A 15,482-nucleotide genomic window follows, 5' to 3' on the forward strand; every position below is an offset into this window, starting at 1 on the left:
CGTCTGCCCTTCTATTGGCTAATGTCATGGCAACCAGGTGTTCTTGATGGGACATTCATGAAAAGGTTCTCTGTGTTGTAATTCCAGGAGGTGACACTTCAAGGAAGAGTTGAGTTTGAAGGCCGTTTCTACCTATTGTAGCGTGTCTTAAACACAGCTTCCTACCCCAAAAAGTCGGGCACGTTTTCTTGGTTGAGAGTCTGATTAAATACAGACCCCAGTGACTGGTTTTAGGTTTGGGCAGCGGAAAGTATGAGGGTGCGATGCTGCCTTTCGGGAGCATCCAGTGACAGCCGCTGTGGCACCCCCTTTATCCCGCAGTGCTGGGCCTGGTCCTGCCCATGTGGGCCATAGCCCTCATCTCCTTCGGGGTCGCGCTGCTGTTTGCCCTCTTCGTGTGGCTCTTTGTGTGTCCGTGGATGCGGAGGAAGATAGCAGGTAAGGGCTTTTTTATTCTTCAGATTTACAAAAATGCTCTGACTCCTGAGACCTCAGGTATGATTCATGGTTATCGTTATTAACAGAGGGAGGCATGGGGAACTCCGGAACAGACACTGAGACATGGGCCCAGTCCTTTCTCTTGGCACCTGACTGCCGTCTGGCTCAAACTTTTCCTTGATAACTTGTGACCCAGGAGAGAGGCAGGTCCTCATTGCCAGGGATAACCGGAAGTTATCAATGCCCAACGGAAAACATTAACCTTCAGGGAAATTTAAATTAACACCACCATAAGATACGACTTCCCTCCCTCAAGAATGGCTAAAAACAAAACAGACCAGCCATTCCCAGTGTCGATGAGGAAGTGTAGTAACTGGAATTCTCATCCCTTGAGGGTGACATGGAAACTTGGTACAACCCCAGGGCAGGTTCGTGTAGCAGTTTCCCGTAAAGTTAAGCAAGCATTTACCATGTGACCAAGTAATTCCACTTTTAGGTATTTACCCAAGAGAAATAAAAATACTTGTATACAAATTGTTTAATCATAATAGCCAAAAAGTGGGAACAACCCCCATGCTCATGAACAGGCAGATGGATAACCAAATTACGGTATATTCATTCAGTAGAGGACAACTTAGTGATGAAGAGAAGGAACCACCAGGAGAAGCCAGACACAAAGAGTACACACTATATGATTGCAGGGAAAATTAATGCATAGCGATAATAACCACTGGTTGCTGGAGACCCGACTGCAAAGGGGCGTGAGGGAACTTTGCAGAGACATGAAGGAACTTTGCAGGACTCTGTCTTAATCGGAGAACGGTTATAGGCTGTACTCATTTGTCACAGGTCATCTGCCCGCACATTTAAAATGCATGAATTTTATTGTTGAGAAATTATACCTCAATAAAAGGAGTTTTTAAAAAAGAAGAATATGGCTTAGAAAATTGCCAGAGCTATTTTCCTGTCACTAGCAACATGATTGAACTCCATGCCTTGAGGCCACATGCTTTTACAGGACTCTCAAAAGAAGTATTTACCTTTGGCCTCAATGTCATGTACCTCACAATCATGGTTTCATATGGATGCATCTGAATTTGAAAACCCATATTTCGGAGGGAGGGTATAGCTCAGTGGTAGAGCGCATGCTTAGCATGCATGAGGTCCTGGGTTCAATCCCCAGTACCTCCTCTAAGAATAAATAAATACATAAACCTAATTATCTCCCCCCCCCACCGAAAAAAGAAAACCCTTATTTCAAAGAAGACCAAAACAAATGAGAAGACATGCCATGTTCATGAATTAGAAGACTCAATATTGTAAAGATGTCAATTCTCACATTGATCTATAGATTTAACACAATTTAAAGAAAAACCCCAGGAGAATATTCTGTAGATTTAGACAAGTCACTTAAAGATTTTATATGGAAAGCTAAAGGAACTAAAAGCCAAAACAATTTTGAAAGAGTAAAGTTTGGAAGACCCATACTGCTCGCCGATTAAGAGCTACTGTAAAGATACAGTGTGGCATTAGTGAAAAGATAAGACACTTCGATTAATAGAACAGAATAGAGTCCAGAAACAGACCTACACAAATATGGCCAATTGATTTCCAGCTAAGTACAAAGTCAGTTCAATGGAGAAAGACTAGTCTTTACAATAAATTGTATTGGAACAATTGGACATGGAAAGCTTCAAAAAAAAAGAACCTTGACCTAGACTTTACACCTTGTAAAAAATTAACTAAAAATGTACTTTAGATATAAATGTAAAGTAGAAAATTATAAGACTTTTAGGGGGGAAAAGGAGAAAACTTTTGAGATTTTGGTAAAACAAAGTTTTTAGATGTGATGTCAAAAACAATTCATAAAAGAAGTTGGTAAATTACACTTCATCAAAATTAGAAACTATTGCTTGGTGAGTAACATCATTAGAGAATAAAAAGACAAGCTACAGACTGGGAGAAAATGTTTGCAAATCTCCTCTCTGACAAAGGACTTGAATGCAGAATATATAAAGAAATCTCAGAAAACAGCCCAGTTAAAAAGTGAGCAAAGTTGAACAGACATGTCACCAATAAAGATACATGAATGGCAAGTCGATCCATGAAAAGGTGCCCAACATCACCAGCTGTCAGGGAAATGCAAATTAAAATCACAGTGAGTTACCACTACATGGCTATTTGAATGGCTTTTAGAAACGACATGACGAAGTGTGATGAGAGGCTGAGGGAGCACCTGAAGTGCTCTCACGCTCCTGGTGGGGATGCCAAATGGTACAGCCGCTCAGGAAAACAATCTGGTGGTTTCCTATAAGATCAAATACACACTTACCCACGCCTAGGTATTTACAATAGAGAAATGCAAATTTAAATTCACACCAAAACCTGGATATGAATGTTTGTAGCGGATTGATTTGCGATCACCAAAAATCAGAAACAACCTGGAGTATCTACAGGACGAATAAACAGACTGCGGTGCATCCGTGTATTGGAAGAGACCTCAGCAGTGCAGGAGAGTGACCTCCTGATGCCAGTGACAACATGGATGGATCTCAACGGCATTTATTACGCCGAGTAGGAGAAGCCAGCCTCAAAATTACATGTCTTACATTTCATTTATATGACATCTGGAATAGACAGAACTGCAGGGACAGAGACCAGATCAGTGGTTGTCAGGGTTAGGGCTGGGCAGCGGGGAGCTCTGAGGGCTGATGGAGCCTTTCTCTACCCTGATCATGGGAGGTACAGGAATCTAGACATTTGTTAGCATCGGGATTGTACACACAGAGACAGAGCCAATGTACTGTATGTAAATTTAGAAACTAATCACAAAAATACTACACCAGTCCATGCAACTTCCAACCAAGAAGTGAAGCCACCTTGATGACGGGTTCATGTCGCCGCATGTCTCGTTCATAGCCGCTCCCTGCTCTCTGCCAAAGTTCAACAGCACCCCCTCCATTCATACGGAGTATCAGCCCAGGAGGAGCCCCCCCAGACGGACTCCTTGTCTGATTTAACCCCAGACAAGTGAAGAACTGTACTCACTTGCTCTGATGTTTAAAGGCTTTTTCTAATAGCTCAGCCTTGATATCAAATGGACCTTAAAGCTTTGCTTTCCAGCTTGAAGCTGTAATGTCACTGCAGGAAACTGACATTGCTACCCATTATGGCTTCCTAGGAGATTTTTTTTTTTTTTTTGTCAATCCCACATATCTTGATATTTCAATGTCTATTTCTTGTTCTGTTCTTTTAAGTGCAGACAGACTGTGGCTAAGGGCACAGACATACAGTAAACCGTCCACACTTCACTACTTGTGTGACCTTCGGCAAAATGACTTCATTTCTCTGGGCCTCCATTTGCTCATTCATAAAACAGAGAAAATAATACCTGTCTCGTGTGTTAACAGGCTTTTTAAAATTATTATTAGAAGAAGAGCTTAGACATTTGCTCAGGGAAATGTACAAGCAGCAAGATTATAAAGTCAGCAGCACTGCTCACCAGGTTTGAGTTAAAAAGGTTATCCAGCTTCAAAACGGCTTTTTAAAAATCCCTGGTTTCTTTGGAAAGGAAAGGATTTTCAAAAGTAAGTAGAATCTCTCTTTTCCGTTTGAGGAAAACGATTTGCTTGTTTCCTAAGACCTGGTGACCTGAAGAAATCTGAGACCAGTAATTTATTGAACAGAAGAAAACCACACAGACTGTAACAATATCAATGAAGACAAAAAGGATAAACATTTCAGTGACTCAGAGGTTAGTTTAAGAAAACAGAAGGCTAGTCTAGATGGTCATAGAATTTACAGAACATTTGACCTTGGGGGTCAGGTCAAACCCTCTCCTTTTTGTTGGTTTTCAGATGAGGTAACTCAGGCCTAACCCTCCATCTTTTCCTCAATAACTGAGTCCTCTAGCCTGTGTTTCCCAGCTAATTAACTGAACTCTCCACTTTATTTTCTCTAACTGTGACTTTTTTTCACTGCCGAAGTAGTAAAGATGAAAATAAATGTTTACTTTATAGTCATTTTTCAGTAACAAGAATTCTGTTGCAAAATTTTCAGCTATGAATGTTTTCTTCAGGTAAATTACAGAAAGAAGGTGCTTTGTCCCGAGTCTCTGATGAGAGCCTCCACAAAATTCAGGAGGTGGAGTCTCCCGTATTTAAAGAGCTGCCTGGTGCCAAGGCCAATGATGACAGCACTGTCCCCCTCACGGGGTCGGCTGTGGAGTCTGGGACCTCAGAAGGCACGTCCACGGGACACCACCCCCGGGCCACGTATGGTAAGACCCTCGGGCTGGGGTTAGCGTGGGGCAGAGAGCGTCATCCTGGGGGGGCCAGCCAGCCTGCATGTGGCAGGGAGGTGCCAGTGCACGAGGATGTCCCCCAGTTTATGCTTTGAGAAAACCCAGGGCGTCACGAGGCCTCCAGGGACCGTCCGGTCTTACAGCAGGCTTATTCTTATCCTGTGACATTCTTCCAAGAGCCCTCTCTGTACGGTGTCCCAAATAGCGCCCAGGCCCCTTCCTTGCCACCACACCTCTGAGCCCCTCACCTGTGTCTTCCACCTGCCCAAGGTCAGTTCATCCAGCTTCACGAGAACGCCCTCCTCCTGGGAGGTGCAGAGAGAAAGCTAGAACTGGTGGTCCCATCAGGACCACGGCGGGGTCGGGGTGGTAGTCCTTTGTCCCACGGGGTTTGCGGGCAGTGACAGGCGGCAGCAGCCTCTGCCAGGCCTGCCTCCCTGTACAGGCGCGGCAGCACCACCTCCCAGGGCTGCTGCCTCAGCTTCACCAAAGAAAGCAAGCCAACTTGGCCCACTAATGTGACAGATCCGCCTCACACTGTCCCCACTGGCCCGTAAGGAGCACCTAGCATGTGCATCTCACGGTGAACCAGGTGGTGCCCCTCCGGTGCCACATTTTTCTAAACTAAGCTCCTTCGGAGGATTCTCCCCCTATTAGTGACTAGAGAAGGAACGAGCGCTATGGTAATTTCTGGAAGACACATTTTAAAAGAGCTTAACAACCTTTTTAAAAGACCCCATTACTAGTTTTACCCCTTGTCGTATGTTTCCAAGTTCCCCTTGTCACCTTAACCAATGGGCACGTCCTTCAGAAACAGCCTGGGGCAAACACGAAAACCGAGTTCGGCGCTTGCAGGGGTGACCCCGGTGACGCCGCGCCCCCTGCCGGGCGCTAAGGCGGCTGTCCCCTTCCAGGCCGCGCGCTCTCCATGACGCACGGCGCCGCCAAGTCGCCCGTGTCCAACGGGACCTTCGGCTTCGACGGCCCGGCGCGCGGCGACGGCCACGTGTACCACACGGTGCACAAGGACTCGGGGCTCTACAAGGACCTGCTGCACCGCATCCACGACGAGCGGCCGGGCCAGGACGGCGGCCCGCGGCTGCTGCGGCGCAACAACAGCTACACGTGCTACACGGCGGCCATCTGCGGGCTGCCCGGGCTGGCCACGCTCCGCGCCGACGCGCCCGCCGCGCCCGAGGACAGCGAGAAGCTGGTGGCCGACGCCGTGGCCTACTCCAAGAAGCGGCTGCGCTACGACAGCTACTCCAGCTACTGCAACGCCGTGGCCGAGGCCGAGATCGAGGCCGAGGAGGGCGGCGTGGAGATGAAGCTGGCGGCCGAGCTGGCGGACCCCGACGGGCCGCGCGAGGACGCGACCGACGAGGAGAAGGAGGAGAAGGACGAGCCCGAGGTCCACCTCCTGTTCCACTTCCTGCAGGTCCTCACCGCCTGCTTCGGCTCCTTTGCTCACGGCGGCAACGACGTGAGGTCAGTGCCGCCCTCGGCTCCGCGCGCACGCGTGGGGCAGCGTCCCGGCCAGCGAGGGTGGGGGGCCCGGGGGGCGGGCGGCGGACGCGTACAGCCCACCCTTCACCCGCGCGGGTTTGAGCTGCCCGGGTCCGCTCACACGCGGGCTTTTGTCAGTAAATGTCCTTGCATGTTCATGTCACCGATCCCTAAATTTACCCAGTGTGGAGGGAAGGTTTGTGTTGGATTAGGACATCGCAACACGTGGAATCGAAAGAACTAGGCTTTGAGGGGAGGGCTCGGCTCAAGTGGCAGAGCACATGCCTAGCACGCGCAAGGTCCTGCGTTCAACCCCCAGTCCCTCCATCAGAAAAAAAACAAAACTAAACTAAATAAATAAACATAATTACCTCCCCCCTACAAATTAATTAATTAAAAAAAAACACCCCCAAACCAGGGTTTGAGCCCCGATTCTGGCCACACTGTTTCAGCTTCCCACCCTGGGGTGAGTCACTCGTCAGTCCCGTTAGTTTTTGAGGCAGAGAGATGTCCACGGATTTTCCACTGCGCAGGGGGCCGCACCAAGGCTGGGAACTGCCCTGTAGGACAGGCTGCTGGGGCGGGAGGGCTCGCGCAGTGAGGCCGGAAGGGACTTAGGGAGCAGCCAGAAGAGGGAACCGCAGGAGCGAAGGCCTGAGGGTGGTGTGTTCCAGGAAGAGCCGGGAGCAAGTGAGTGTAGACGGAGAGGTCAGTCAGTCATGGGAGACCCGATATGTAGGAATACGAGGAATCTACTGTCTTACTGGCTGGGGAGCCCTGGACCCGTCACAGAGTTTCCCAAAGCCTCAGTGTCCCGAGCTATAAAATGGGGGTAAAACTAATACCAGCCTCATGGGATTTCTATGAAGATTAAGTTAGAAGCTTTATATAACGTGCTTTGGACAGTGCTCCTCCCACAGTCAGTATCTGTACATTTCACAGTTACCACTGATTCCGGTTACAACTGTTTACGATCACCATGGTTACCACACGGGGCTAACGTTTCTGCCATGGCTTCCTAGTTACCTGGCTCCATTTTACAGCTGTGGGCTTCCACAGCCTACACACGTGCAACTGCCTTTCTGTTTTTTTTTTAAAGAAATCTCCCTGCCAGGCAAGAGGCCCGGACAGCTTGTGTTTTGCTAGGTGCTGCCATGTTATTTTGTTTGAGGCACCAAGTTCTGTCCTAACTTTTTTTTTTACCAACCCCCCCCCCATCCACCCACCATCAGCCCACTTCCTCCTCCTTATCACAAATTCTTTATTGATGGCCCGGAACTAGCAACGTGTTATGAATTGGATCCCTGTCCTTTAGAAGTTTAAATTCCAGTTAAGGAGATAAGAAAGACATATACGTGGGAAAGTCACAGACATTTCAAGGCCAAAGGAAGAGTCTAGGCAGTAATTGCTACAGGTGCCCAGACTCTAGAGCAACTGTTTGCAGTTTGGGGGCTGGTTTTGAGGCTTCTGAGCAGGGATAAGGTCTGATAAAAGCAAGGTTTTAGAAATAATAGTGTGACAATGAAGAGGGGGCTTCTGTTTGTTCAGCCAGAGGTGATTAAGTTTGTACCAGGCTCAATGCTCTACCGCTTGTAACGTACTTGAATCCTCCTCAAAACAGTCTTTTGTGGTCGTAAGTGGTGTCCTTCAACCATGGGGAATCTGAAGCTCAGAAATGGGACATTTGTGGTCACACAGCAGAGAGACACAGACTTGGAAGCCGATTCTTTGTGACTCGGTCTACACAGAGTGGAGGGCGGGCTGGGAGGGGGAGATGCAGCCACAGAAGCCGCTAAAAGCCCGTGAGGAGGAGGAGCCTGGACGTGGTCGCTGCACCCTAACAACAGGTGAAAACCAGAGACAGAAAAATCCAACAGCTGTTGTTGGATCCAGACGAGAGAGAAAGACACCGGGCAAACTACTGCCCCCTAGATTTGGGGGCAGTGAAAACACTCTGTTTGATCGCCTAATGGTGGATACCTGTCTTTACACATTTGTCTGAACGCATAGAATGTCCAACACCAAGAGTGAACCCTAATGTAAACTAGGGACTTTGAGGGATTTTGAGAGAAAAAAGAACTTGATGTTTGTATCCACTTCTTATGATTTTTCAGTACTTAAAAAAAAATTTATTACATCACATAACCATTAAGATGACATCTATGAAAACAAAATGCCAAGTGTTGGCAAGGGTATGAGAAATTGGAACTCTTGTGCCCCATCAGTGGGAAAGAAAACTAGTGTGGCCACTGGGAAAACAGTCTGAAGTTTCCTCAGAAAATTAAATATAGAACTCCCATATGATCCAGCAAGTCCTCTTCTGGGTATATACCCCAGAGGAACTGAATGCCGGGACTCGAAGAGATATATGCACACCGGTGTTCACAGCAGTGTTATTCACAACAGCTCAGAGGGGAAAACAACCCAACTGTCCATCAGCAGATGGATGGATAAACAAGATACGGTGTATACATATATAAACAATGGGATATGCAGCCTTAGAAAGGAAAGAAGGTCTGTCAGATGCTACACCATGGATGAATCTTGACAGCGTTATGCTAAGTGGAACAAGCTAGTCACAAAAAGATAAAAACTGGCTGCCTGCACTCACAGGAGATACTGAGAGTAGTCAGATTGACAAAGACAGAAAGTAAAACGGTGGTTACCAGCGGATGGGGGACGGGGCAAATGCAATTCGTGTTTAATGACTATAGACTTGTTACCAGCGGATGGGGGACGGGGCAAATGCAATTCGTGTTTAATGACTATAGACTTTCAAATTTGAAAGATGAAAAAGCTCTGGTTTCACAATGTGAACAGCCTTAACAGCGCTGAATTGTACACTTAAAAATGGTCAAGATAGTAAATTTTCTGTTTTTTTTTTAACCACAACAAAAATTAATCATTTTTTATCAGCACTAGATTATATTGGCAAGCCACAACTGCGGTTTGATGGGCTATTTCTCAAGACTGAGAAATCACCACGTATTGTGTTCAGTGTCATTTGCCTGTGTGTACAGTGTTTGTACAATTAACCTTTTTTTTTTTTTTTCCCTTCCCAGTAATGCCATTGGCCCTCTGGTAGCTCTGTGGCTGATTTATGAACAAGGCGTGGTCCTGCAGGAATCGGTTACCCCCGTCTGGCTGCTGTTTTACGGAGGGGTTGGGATTTGTACAGGCCTCTGGGTCTGGGGGAGAAGAGTGATCCAGACCATGGGGAAGGACCTCACCCCGATCACGCCGTCCAGGTAAGCCAGCGGGGCCAGCCTCGGAGCCTTGTGCCTGACCGTCCTCCCCGGGGCTCCCCGCGCAGCCTCACCCATCACCCTCACACACTCCCCAGCCCCGCCCGCAGTGGCCCTGAGAGGAGAGAGAAGCAGAAAGGGGAGAGGAAAGGCAGACCCCGCCCGCATCCCCCATTCCACTCCCCCTGGTGGTCTTCCCCAGGTGATGGCCTGAAAGCAGGAGGGGAGGGCGGGCTCCCCCCAGGTTCTCCGCTCACCAGCTCCACCTGCTGGTTGAAAGCAGCTCTCACCTGCATCCCCTGAGGTTGCTCTGCCCGCTTCCCCGGGCTCAGCCACCTGGAGGGGCGCCCCTGCCCTGGGCCTGGGGTCTGGAGCCCCTCCCACGTGGGTTTCTGTGGTCCTGGCTGTGTGTCCTTTAGAGATAGTAGGGGTTAAATAACAGAAATTTACTAGAGCACTTTCCAAATACAACTAAAACTCAGAACTACCCATTGTAAGAGATCCTTTCTCCCTTGAAGTACGTGTCAATGAAAGTCTCTTGTAAGGTTGATTTTGAAGAAAAATTAGTAATCTGAGGGGAAAACTCACTCTTTTATCATAAGTACACGTTTTTACATTGAGGCCGTAGTTTTCCCTCTGCCCCTTTAGAAATGCCTGAGTTACCCTCTTTGGCACAGTGGGAATTTCCGCCCCACCTCCGCCAGCGTGTGGGTTTTGAAGACGTATCAGGACAACGAGGCTGGTTAGGGCTGTACACCGCACAATGCCGAGTCTCAGTGTGGCCGCTGCCTCTGCGCGGCAGCTGCTTGTTCTGTTGATGTCATCGGACCTGGTCAGCAGCCAGTTGTCCAACCCCAAGAATGAGTTCTGGTGAGAATGGGCCACCACCCCCACCCCCCCGCCAGGGGAGCGGGTCAGCGAGCCCCCCAGAGGCACCTGTGACCGGTGTCCTGTCTCCCCCGCAGCGGCTTCACCATCGAGCTGGCCTCGGCGTTCACAGTGGTGATCGCCTCCAACATCGGGCTTCCCGTCAGCACCACGCACTGCAAGGTAGGTTGTCCGCGGTCACCACGGGCCCTCAGGGAGGCGGTGGCGGCGCTCTGCACGTGGTGGTTGGTGGGGAAGTCATCGCAGGTCACCGCAGGACGTGCGCATCCTGCGTCTGCTCCGCGCTCAGCTGCCGGACGCCTCCCTCCTCCCGCGTGTCCTGTGTCCTCCCCCTCTGTCCTCCCGTCCTGTTCTCTCCTCGTGTCCGCAGTGGGTTGTGCACTGAAGTCGTGCCTCCGTGAACCTTAACCAGCTTTGTCTTCATGCAGCTGACAGTGGCCACCTTGAACGCAGACGGTAGTCTGTGGGGTCTTTAATAGGAATTCAGGGTGGTGGTATTAAAGAGTTTTAATTCCACGTTGGGGTGGTTTGGGATTGTTTTTTGCGAATCACCCACATTATTCATCTTTATTGATGACGTAGATGATTACTCACCTAGCCTGTGGATTTGGAACAATTCTCAGGAAATGCTACTGATTTTAAATTTTAGGATTAGAGTTTCTAACCTGATTTTCTAATTCTTGCTCTCTGGTTCTCCTACTTCTCAATAATTCTATTGCTGTCAGTGCCTGGTGATGGACTTAAGCTGGAAACACACTTGGTTTATTAAGAGGGAAGTCAAAGACAGCAAAGAATGTCACTTTATATCAGCTGAAGACCTCATCAGTAGAGAAGACTGTACTCTGGGCCCCTTGTGGTCCAAGTAACATAACTAAAAACATGAGGCAAAACTATTCGAACTCAGATGTTAGTATTTCTAAGTCTATGACAAATGAAGACAGAGTACTTAGGAATATAAAGGATTTGAATAGATTGATAGCACTGTAATTAATAAATGTATATCAGATTTTTACTCAGTTTTTTTGCCTTCTTGTCAAGTATCCATTATGTTATTATAAGAAACTGAATAAAGTTCCCCGTGCTCTACAGCAGGGCCTTGTTGTTTATCTGTTTTATACATAGTAATGTGTGTCTGTTAATCCCCAGCCCCTAATTTAACCCTCCCCACCCTTTCCCCCCTTTCCTCTTTGGTAACCATAGTTTGTTTTCTATGTCTGTGAGTCTGTTTTGGTTTCTAAATAGAATTTGTATCATTGTTTTTTTTTAGTTTCCACATATAAGTGATACCATGGTATTTGTCTTTCTCTCTCTGACTTACTTCACTCAATATGATAATCTCTGGGTCCATTTATGTTGTTACCTGCAAGTGACATTATTTCATTCTTTTTATGGCTGAGTAATATTCCATTCTGTGTCTCTGTGTGTGTGTTTGTGTACACACCATATCTTCTTTATCTAGTCATCTGTCAGTGGACATTTAGGTTCTTTCCATGTCTTTGCTAAATAGCACTGCTATGAACGTTGGGGTGCACGTATCTTTTCAAGTTAAGAGTTTTCTTCAGATATATGCCCAGGAGTGGGATTGCTGGATCACATAGTAAGCCTACTTTTATATTTTTAAGGAAGCTCCATCCTGTCCTCCATAGTGCATTCCCACCAACAGTGCAGCAGGGTTCCCTTTTCCCCACACCTTCTTCCCTTTCCCCACTTATAATTTGTAGACTTTTTGATGATGGCCATTCTGACTGGTGTGAGGTGATACCTCATTGTAACTTTGATTTTCATTTCTCTAATAATTAGTGATATTGAGCATCTTTTCATGTGCCTGTTGGCCATCTCGATGTCTTTGGAGAAATGTGTATTTAGGTCTTCTGCCCATTTTTTGATTAGGTTGTTTGGTTTTTTGATATTAAGTTATATGAGCTGCTAGTATACTTTGGAAATTTTAGTCCCTTGTCAGTTGCATCATTTGCAAATATTTTCTCCCATTCTGTAGGTTGTCTTTTCATTTTATTTATGGTTTCCTTTGCTGTGCAAAAGCGTTTAAGTTTAATTAGGTCCCATTTGTTTATTTTTGCTTATATTTCCATTACCCTAGGAGCTGGTTTGAAAAAAAAAATTGCTGAAATTTATGTCAAAGAGTGTTCTGCCTATGTTTTCCTCTAGGAGTTTTATAGTATCCAGTCTTACATTTAGGTCTTTAATGCAGTTTGAGTTTATTTTTGTATATGGTGTTAAAGGTGTTCTAATTTCATTCTTTCACAGGTAGCTGTCCAGTTTTCCCAGCACCGCTTATTAAAGAGACTGTCTTCTTCATTGTATATTCTTGCCTCCTTTGTCGTAGATTGACCCTAAGTGTGTGGGTTTATTCCTGGACTTTCTATCCTGTTCCCTTGTGTCTCTTTTTGTGCCAGTACCACACTGTTTTCATTACTCTAGTTTTGTGTACAGTCTGAAATCAGGGAGCATGATTCTTCCAGTTCTGTTCTTCTTTCTCAAGATTGTTTTGGCTACTCAGGGTCTTTTGTGTTTTCCATACAAATTTTAAAATTTTTTGTTCCAGTTCTGTGAAAAAAGTCATTGGCAATTTGATAAGGATTGCATTGACCCTGTATATTGCCTTGGGTAGAATGGCCATTTTAACAATACTGATTCTTTCAATCCAAGAACAGGGTGTATCTTTCCATCTGTTTGTGTCATCTTCAGTTTCTTTCATTAGAGTCTTACAGTTTTTGGATACAGGTCTTTTGCCTCCGTAGTTAGGTTTATTCCTAGGTATTTTATTCCTTTTGATATGATGGTAAATGGGATTGTTTCCTTAACTTCTTTTTCCGCTGTTTTGTTGTTAGTGTACGGAAATGCAACTGATTTCTGTGTATTGACTTTGCATCCTGCAGCTTTACCAGATTCATTGATGAGCTGTAGTAGTTTTCTGGTGATGCCTTTAGGATTTTCTATGTATAGTATCATGTCATCTGTGAACAGTGACAGGTTTTCTTCTTTTCCAATTTGGATTTCTTTTATCTGATGGCTGTGGCTAGGACTTCCAAAACTATGTTGAATAAAAGTGGTGAGTGGGCGTCCTTGTCTTGTTCCTGATCTTAGAGGAAATGCTCCAGCTTTTCACCATTGAGAATGATGTTAGCTGTGAGTTTGTCACATATGGCCTTTATTATGTTGAGGTATGTTCTGTCTGTGCCCACTTTCTGGAGAGTTTTTATCATAAATGCATGTTGAACTTTATCAAAGGCTTTTTCTGCATCTCTTGAGATGATCATATGGTTTTTATTCTTGCATTTCTTAATGTGGTGTATCACATTGATTGATTTGTGGATATTGAAAAACGCTTGCATCCCAGGGGTAAATCCCACTTGATCATGGTGTATGATCTTTTTAACCTGTTGTTGGAGTTGATTTGCTAGTATTTTGTTGAGGACTTTTGCATCTATAAGTGATATTGGCCTGTAATTTTTTTTTAAATATCTTTGTCTGATTTTGGTATCAGAGTGATGGTGGCCTCACAGAATGAATTAGGAAGTGTTCCTTCCTCTGCAGTTTTTGGACTAGTTGCAGAAAGATAAGCATTAACTCTTCTTTAAATGGTTGGTAGCACAGGGAAATATATACAGGATCTTGTGGTAGCTCACAGAGAAAAAATGTGACAACGAATATATGTGTGTGTTCATGTATAACTGAAGAATTGTGCTCTACACTGGAATTTGACACAACATTGTAAAATGACTATAACTCAATAAAAAAAATGTTCAAAAAATGTTTGGTAGAATTCCCCTGTGAAGCCATCTGGCCCTGGACTTATGTTTGTTGGGAGTTTTAAAATTACTGATCCAATTTCAATGCTGGTAGTTGGTGTGTTCATATCTTCTGTTTCTTCCTGATTCAGTCTTGGGAGATTGTACCTTTCTAAGAAGCTGTCCATTTCTTCTAGGTTGTCCATTTTATTAGTATATTGTGGTTCATAGTAGCCTCTTACGATCCTTTTGTATTTCTGTGATGTCGGTTTTAACTTCTCCTCTTTCATTTCTGATTTTATGAATTTGGGCCCTCTCCCTTTTTTTCTTGATGAGTCTGGCTAAAGGTTTATCGATTTTATTTACCTTTCCAAAGAACCAGCTTTTCGTTTCATTGATTCTTTATTATTTTTTTGGTCTCTATTTCACTTATTTCTGCTCTAATCTTTATGACTTCTTTCATTCTACTAACTTTGGGTTTTGTTTTGTTCATTTTCACTTGTATCTAAATATTTATTTCCTCTATGATTACTGTTTTTGACATCACATTTTTACATTAGTTTTGTCTCTTAACTGCTTCAGTAGGCTGCCTTTTCATTCTGTTGATGGTTTCCTTCACTGTGCCAAAGCTTTTTAATTAGGTCCCATTTGTTTATTTTTGCTTTTGTTTCCCTTGCCTGGGAGAACATATCCCAAGAAATATTGCTAAGACCAGTGTCAAAAGAGCATATTGCCTGTATTTTCTTCCAGGAATTTCATAGCTTCAAGTCTTACATTTAGGTCTTTAATTCATTTTGAGTTTACTTTTGTATATGGTGTGAGAAAATGTTTTAATCTCATTATTTTACATGTGGCTGTCCAGTTTTCCCAACACTCCTTATTGAAGAGATTGTCTTTTTCCCATTAAAAAAGTGACAAGAGTGGGCATCCTTGTCTTGTTCCTCATCTTTGAGGACAAGCTTTCAGTTTCTCACCATTGAATATGATGTTGGCTGTGGGTTTATCATCAGTGGCCTTTTTTATGTTGAGATATGTTCCCTCTATACCAACTTTATTGAAAAGTTTTATCACAGAAGGATACTGGATTTTGCCAAATGCTTTTTCTGCTACTGAGATGATCAAGGGATTTTTATCCTTCATTTTGTTTAAGGTGGTGTCTCATGTTGATTGATTTATCGACATTATACTCTCCTTGCATCCCTGGAATAAATCCTACTTGCTCATGGGGTGTGATCTTTTTTATGTACTGCTGAATTCAGTTTGCTGGCGTTTTGTTGCGGATTTTTGCATCTGTGCTCATCAGGAATACTGGCCTGTAATTTTCTTTTTTTGTAGTGTCTTTTTCTGGCTTTG

The 15,482-nt window shown here is 45.1% G+C and overlaps 1 protein-coding gene across 8 annotated transcripts in view; it reads left to right on the top strand.

Moving 5' to 3' along the window:
- Positions 1-15,482, top strand: part of SLC20A2 (solute carrier family 20 member 2) — a 93,278-nt gene that overhangs the window by 72,504 nt on the left and 5,292 nt on the right. For all 8 annotated transcript variants that reach the window (XM_064477419.1, XM_064477418.1, XM_064477421.1 and 5 more), the window contains 5 exons: positions 322-438; positions 4,517-4,717; positions 5,656-6,229; positions 9,310-9,495; positions 10,458-10,542. In XM_064477419.1, coding sequence (XP_064333489.1) covers positions 322-438; positions 4,517-4,717; positions 5,656-6,229; positions 9,310-9,495; positions 10,458-10,542 — 1,163 coding nt within the window. The remainder of the gene's footprint in view (positions 1-321; positions 439-4,516; positions 4,718-5,655; positions 6,230-9,309; positions 9,496-10,457; positions 10,543-15,482) is intronic.

The sequence above is a fragment of the Camelus dromedarius genome, chromosome 22 (genome assembly GCF_036321535.1).
Source record: "Camelus dromedarius isolate mCamDro1 chromosome 22, mCamDro1.pat, whole genome shotgun sequence".
In the NCBI taxonomy this organism is placed as follows: Eukaryota; Metazoa; Chordata; class Mammalia; order Artiodactyla; family Camelidae; genus Camelus; species Camelus dromedarius.